The 7,338-nt window shown below is 42.7% G+C and overlaps 1 protein-coding gene across 8 annotated transcripts in view; it reads left to right on the forward strand.

Moving 5' to 3' along the window:
- Positions 1 to 6,049, forward strand: part of LOC139763692 (peroxisomal targeting signal 2 receptor-like) — a 50,252-nt gene extending 44,203 nt beyond the window's left edge. For all 8 annotated transcript variants that reach the window (XR_011716209.1, XR_011716206.1, XR_011716207.1 and 5 more), the window contains exon 7: positions 2,707 to 6,049. Coding sequence is in view for 1 of the 8 variants with exons in the window: in XM_071690011.1 (XP_071546112.1) it covers positions 2,707 to 2,712 (6 nt within the window). In the remaining 7 variants the exon portion in view is untranslated. The remainder of the gene's footprint in view (positions 1 to 2,706) is intronic.
- The last annotated feature ends 1,289 nt before the right edge of the window (positions 6,050 to 7,338 follow it).

A 7,338-nucleotide genomic window follows, 5' to 3' on the forward strand; every position in this document is an offset into this window, starting at 1 on the left:
GTGATGGCTTGCGCAAAAGATGCTTGTGGCATGAGAAGCGTGGGAGGTGGGTTGATTAGAAAGGGTAGTGAGTGGTGGGATGAAGAAGTAAGATTATTAGTGAAAGAGAAGAGAGAGGCATTTGGACGTTTTTTGCAGGGAAAAAATGCAAATGAGTGGGAGATGTATAAAAGAAAGAGGCAGGAGGTCAAGAGAAAGGTGCAAGAGGTGAAAAAGAGGGCAAATGAGAGTTGGGGTGAGAGAGTATCATTCAATTTTAGGGAGAATTAAAAGATGTTTTGGAAGGAGGTAAATAAAGTACGTAAGACAAGGGAGCAAATGGGAACTTCAGTGAAGGGGGCTAATGGGGAGGTTATAACAAGTAGTGGTGACGTGAGAAGGAGATGGAGTGAGTATTTTGAAGGTTTGTTGAATGTGTTTGATGATAGAGTGGCAGATATAGGATGTTTTGGTCGAGGTGGTGGTCAAAGTGAGAGGGTTAGGATAAATGATTTGGTAAACAGAGAAGAGGTAGTAAAAGCTGTGTGGAAGTTGAAAGCTGGCAAGGCAGCGGGTTTGGATGGTATTGCAATGGAATTTGTTAAAAAGGGGTGACTGTATTGTTGACTGGTTGGTAAGGTTATTTAATGTATTTATAATTCATGGTGAGGTGCCTGAGGATTGGCAGAATGCTTGCATAGTGCCATTGTACAAAGGCAAAGGGGACAAAGGTGAGTGCTCAAATTACAGAGGTGTAAGTTTGTTGAGTATCCCTGGGAAATTATATGGGAGGGTATTGATTGAGAGGGTGAAGGCTTGTACAGAGCATCAGATTGGGGAAGAGCAGTGTGGTTTCAGAAGTGGTAGAGGATGTGTGGATCAGGTGTTTGCTTTGAAGAATGTATGTGAGAAATACTTAGAAAAGCAAATGGATTTGTATGTAGCATTTATGGATCTGGAGAAGGCATATGATAAGAGTTGACAGTGATGCTCTGTGGAAGGTATTAATAATATATGGTGTGGGAGGCAAGTTGTTAGAAGCAGTAAAAAGCTTTTATCGAGGATGTAAGGCATGTGTACGTGAAGGAAGAGAGGAAAGTAATTGGTTCTCAGTGAATGTAGGTTTGCGGCAGGGGTGTGTGATGTCTCCATGGTTGTTTAATTTGTTTATGGTTGGGGTTGTTAGGGAGGTAAATGCAAGAATTTTGGAAAGAGGGGCAAGTATGCAGTCTGTTGTGGATGAGAGAGCTTTGGAAGCGAGTCAGTTGTTGTTCGCTGGTGGCTGATTTATGTGAGAAACTGCAGAAGCTGGTGACTGAGTTTGGTAAAGTGTATGAAAGAAGAAAGCTGAGAGTAAATGTGAATAAGAGCAAGGTTATTAGATACAGTAGGGTTGAGGGACAAGTCAATTGGGAGGTAAGTTTGAATGGAGAAAAACTGGAGGAAGTGAAGTGTTTTAGATATCTGGGGGTGGATTTGGCAGCGGATGAAACCATGGAAGTGGAAGTGAATCATAGGGTGGGGGAGGGGGCGAAAATTCTGGGAGCCTTGAAGAATGTGTAGAAGTCGAGAACATTATCTCGGAAAGCAAAAATGGGTATGTTTGAAGGAATAGTGGTTCCAACAATGTTGTATGGTTGCGAGGTGTGCGCTGTGGATAGAGTTGTGCGCAGGAGGGTGGATGTGCTTGAAATGAGATGTTTGAGGACAATATGTGGTGTGAGGTGGTTTGATCAAGTTAGTAATGATAGGGTAAGAGAGATGTGTGGTAATAAAAAGAGTGTGGTTGAGAGAGCAGAAGAGGGTGTCTTGAAATGGTTTGGGCACATGGAGAGAATGAGTGAGGAAAGATTGACCAAGAGGACATATGTGTCAGAGGTGGAGGGAACGAGGAGAAGTGGAATAGAGTGAATTGGAACGATGTGGTAAACCGGGGTTGACGTGCTGTCAGTTGATCGAACCAGGGCATGTGAAGCGTCTGGGGTGGGCCATGGAAAGTTCTGTGGGGCCTGGATGTGGAAAGGGAGCTGTGGTTTCGGTGCATTATTACATGACAGCTAGAGACTGAGTGTGAACGAATGGGGCCTTTGTTGTCTTTTCCTAGCGCTACCTCACACACGAGGGGGGAGGGGGTTGTTATTTCGTGTGTGGCATGGTGGCGATGGGAATGAATAAAGGCAGACAGTATGAATTGTGTACATGTGTATATATGTATATGTCTGTGTGTGTATATATACGTATACGTTGAGATATATAGGTATGTAAATTTGCGTGTGTGGACGTGTATATATATACATTTGTATGTGAGTGGGTTGGGCCATTCTTTTGTCTGTTTCCTTGCGCTGCCTCGCTAACGCGGGAGATAGCAACAAAGCAAAATAGAATAGAATAGATATATATGTGTGTGTGTGTGTATGAGTGATGGTCCATTCCTCATTGTTTCCAGGTGCTACCTCTCAAGATGTGAAGCGAGTGCTAATCATGCGCTGGCCCTTTCATATGGCAGAATCTTGTCATACATATTTGAAAGTAGGCAAGAACCCTTGCTCCTCATTTCCTTACTCCTTTTCCTTGCCTTCTGTATTCATACCCTCCTTTTCCTTTATTCTTTTCTTTTCTATTTTCAAAGACAGTGATTTATAGATACTTGTTTTAGGTGCAAGTTTGGCAGTATGAATGAATGTTATATAACCATCATTTTCAGTGATTCCATTATGTCTTATACAGGTCTAAGAGGTGGAGGAAGATGAGGAAGTGGTCCAAAAGAAAGAAGACTTATAAGTGGAAGACCAAAAAGTGACCCTACAGGAAGACCAGAAAGTAGCTCACAAGTAAGAGGATAAAGTCCAAAAAGAAAAAAATGCAAAGAGGAAAAAATCTCCAGCAAAGGAGGAAGAAAATCTTGATGGTTTGACACAAAAGGATGGTACTTCAGGGAAGATTATGGAAGCAAGTAAAGCCAAGAAAAATAGAAAGTTACAGCAACAGTAAAGAAGGATGGTAGTGGGCCTGCATACACAAAGGAACAAGTTGATATAAAATTTGAGGAAAATAACTTAATGACTTTATATGATGGTGTGTGGGTAATGAAAAGTAGAGTCCCTGTACCTAACAAAATAAAGGATAAGAAGGAGGCAATAATTGCAGCAAGGAAGGGTGATGAAAATGTATATGAACTAACAGCAGTAGAGCTACAGATCCTTTAGGAAAAGATGAAGAGAGAGATGAGAAATGCACACAGGTTCCTGAGGAGGAAACTGATAAATTTAGAAAAACAAAAGATGAAAGAGTAAGTAGTGAATATATTTTGTCTCTGTAGTATTTTAACCAATGGGGGTAGGAGGTGCTGCTACTTTGATAGGCACAGAATTTGAAAAAGGTTTTGAGTTTCAGTACCTTAAGGGGATACTCCTAGTTCTCTAAAAAGTCTCACTCTTCCTTCTGTGGTGACCTCATTACTACACCCTTAAGGGTGGAACTAAACGGGGAGGCATTGCCCAACTCCATCATAGCAATCTTTTGAATACATACAAACACTTGAGGTATGTTGGGATGTGTAGTTTTTTTGGACAGTTTATAGCCTTGTTGACTCTGGAAACACTGCACTGGAGTTGCTATCTGCCAGTGGACTGTCAAGGGTAAGGCACAAAAGACTAAGAAGCAGCACTGGAGTCTGAACAGATTTGCCAAGAAGTAAAAGAGACAAGTGATTGAGGGTGATGGCACTGAATGCAAATTGGATGACTGATGAAAGCAAAAAGAGGGAGCTTGTGATTTTTTTTTTTTAAGCTATATCTGGGGATAGGGGAGAAAGAATACTTCCCACGTATTCCCTGCGTGTCGTAGAAGGCGACTAAAAGGGAAGGGAGCGGGGGGCTGGAAATCCTTCCCTCTCGTTTTTTTTTAATTTTCCAAAAGAAGGAACAGAGAATGAGGCCAGGTGAGGATATTCCTTCAGAGGCCCAGTCCTCTGTTCTTAACGCTACCTTGCTAACACGGGAAATGGCGAATAGTAGTATGAAAGATGAAAGATCTTGGATGTGCTGGGGAAACCCATAACCTTGAGCAGGGTGTATGGAGTAAAAATGGAGATGATGAATGAGTTATGGAAGGGGGAGAGATATGGACAGGAATGAATGTGGAAGGGGAGGTAGCAGTTGTTACATGCATGGATACGGAGGATGGAAGGAAGAGGATACAAGTGTAAGAGCCAATAGCAAAAAGGGATGCAAGAAGGGCAATGATGAGGCTGAAGATAGGAAAGGCAATGGGAATTGATGGGATTACAGCTGAAATGCTAAATTATGGAGGAGAACATGTAATAAAAGTGGATGCATCCGATACGTAATTTAGCAAGGAAACAGGAGGTTGTGCCTGAGGATTGTGTGAAAGCTATTGTTCTTTTATATTATAGGAAAAGGTGCTAAGGACATAAGTATAATTTATAGGGGAATAAGTCTGTGAAGTATACCAGGAAAAGTGTATGCAAGAATGTTGAATGATAAGAGTGATGGAAATAACTGAAGTTTTAAGGAGGAAAGGAGATGTGTGGATTAGAATTCTTTTGGTGATGTTGTCAGTGGAAAAGTGTATAGTGAAAGATAAAAAGGTTGTATGCAACTTTTATGGATTTGGAAAAAAGCGTGTGACAGAGTTGAGTGGAATGCTTTATGGGATGTGTTAAGGGTATATGGTGTAGGGAGAACTTTTGGATGGTGTGAAAGACTTCTGTAGAGAAGCAAATGCATGTGTGGATAAGAGGTAAGTTTGAATGGAGAAAAACTGGAGGAAGTAAAGTGTTTTAGATATCTGGGAGTGGATCTGGCAGCAGATGGAACCATGGAAGCGGAAGTGAATCATAGGGTGGGGGAGGGGGCGAAAATTCTGGGAGCCTTGAAGAATGTTTGGAAGTCGAGAACATTATCTCGGAAAGCAAAAATGGGTATGTTTGAAGGAATAGTGGTTCCAACAATGTTGTATGGTTGCGAGGCGTGGGCTATGGATAGAGTTGTGCGCAGGAAGGTGGATGTGCTGGAAATGAGATGTTTGAGGACAATATGTGGTGTGAGGTGGTTTGATTGAGTAAGTAATGTAAGGGTAAGAGAGGTGTGTGGAAATAAAAAGTGTGTGGTTGAGAGAGCAGAAGAGGGTGTTTTGAAATGGTTTGGTCATGTGGAGAGAATGAGTGAGGAAAGATTGACCAAGAGGATATATGTGTCGGAGGTGGAGGGAACAAGAAGTGGGAGACCAAATTGGAGGTGGAAAGATGGAGTGAAAAAGATTTTGAGTGATCGGGGCCTGAACATGCAGGAGGGTGAAAGGCGTGCAAGGAATAGAGTGAATTGGAACGATGTGGTATACCGGGGTCGATGTGCTGTCAATGGATTGAACCAGGGCATGTGAAGCGTCTGGGGTAAACCATGGAAAGTTCTGTGGGGCCTGGATGTGGAAAGGGAGCTGTGGTTTCGGCACATTATTACATGACAGCTAGAGACTGAGTGTGAACGAATGGGGCCTTTGTTGTCTTTTCCCAGCGCTACCTTGCACACATGAGGAGGGAGGGGGTTGTTATTCCATGTGTGGCGAGGTGGCGATGGGAATAAATAAAAGGCAGACAGTATGAATTATGTACATGTGTATATATGTATATGTCTGTGTGTGTATATATATGTATACATTGAGATGTATAGGTATGTATATTTGCGTGTGTGGATGTGTATGTGGGTGGGTTGGGCCATTCATTCGTCTGTTTCCTTGCGCTACCTCGCTAACGCAGGGGACACCGACAAAGCAAAATAATAAATATATATATATATTTTATTTATATTTATTATACTTTGTCGCTGTCTCCCGCGTTTGCGAGGTAGCGCAAGGAAACAGACGAAAGAAATGGCCCAACCCCCCCCATACACATGTATATACATACGTCCACACATGCAAATATACATACCTACACAGCTTTCCATGGTTTACCCCAGACGCTTCACATGCCTTGATTCAATCCACTGACAGCACGTCAACCCCGGTATACCACATCGCTCCAATTCACTCTATTCCTTGCCCTCCTTTCACCCTCCTGCATGTTCAGGCCCCGATCACACAAAATCTTTTTCACTCCATCTTTCCACCTCCAATTTGGTCTCCCTCTTCTCCTCGTTCCCTCCACCTCCGACACATATATCCTCTTGGTCAATCTTTCCTCACTCATTCTCTCCATGTGCCCAAACCACTTCAAAACACCCTCTTCTGCTCTCTCAACCACGCTCTTTTTATTTCCACACATCTCTCTTACCCTTACGTTACTCACTCGATCAAACCACCTCACACCACACATTGTCCTCAAACATCTCATTTCCAGCACATCCATCCTCCTGCGCACAACTCTATCCATAGCCCACGCCTCGCAACCATACAACATTGTTGGAACCACTATTCCTTCAAACATACCCATTTTTGCTTTCCGAGATAATGTTCTCGACTTCCACACATTCTTCAAGGCCCCCAGAATTTTCGCCCCCTCCCCCACCCTATGATCCACTTCCGCTTCCATGGTTCCATCCGCTGCCAGATCCACTCCCAGATATCTAAAACACTTCACTTCCTCCAGTTTTTCTCCATTCAAACTCACCTCCCAATTGACTTGACCCTCAACCCTACTGTACCTAATAACCTTGCTCTTATTCACATTTACTCTTAACTTTCTTCTTCCACACACTTTACCAAACTCAGTCACCAGCTTCTGCAGTTTCTCACATGAATCAGCCACCAGCGCTGTATCATCAGCGAACAACAACTGACTCACTTCCCAAGCTCTCTCATCCCCAACAGACTTCATACTTGCCCCTCTTTCCAAAACTCTTGCATTTACCTCCCTAACAACCCCATCCATAAACAAATTAAACAACCATGGAGACATTACACACCCCTGCCGCAAACCTACATTCACTGAGAACCAATCACTTTCCTCTCTTCCTACACGTACACATGCCTTACATCCTCGATAAAAACTTTTCACTGCTTCTAACAACTTTCCTCCCACACCATATATTCTTAATACCTTCCACAGAGCATCTCTATCAACTCTATCATATGCCTTCTCCAGATCCATAGTTGCTACATACAAATCCATTTGCTTTTCTAAGTATTTCTCACATACATTCTTCAAAGCAAACACCTGATCCACACATCCTCTACCACTTCTGAAACCACACTGCTCTTCCCCAATCTGATGCTCTGTACATGCCTTCACCCTCTCAATCAATACCCTCCCATATAATTTACCAGGAATACTCAACAAACTTATACCTATGTAATTTGAGCACTCACTCTTATCCCCTTTGCCTTTGTACAATGGCACTA

This window comes from Panulirus ornatus, chromosome 47, assembly GCF_036320965.1.
Source record: "Panulirus ornatus isolate Po-2019 chromosome 47, ASM3632096v1, whole genome shotgun sequence".
NCBI classification, from domain to species: domain Eukaryota; kingdom Metazoa; phylum Arthropoda; class Malacostraca; order Decapoda; family Palinuridae; genus Panulirus; species Panulirus ornatus.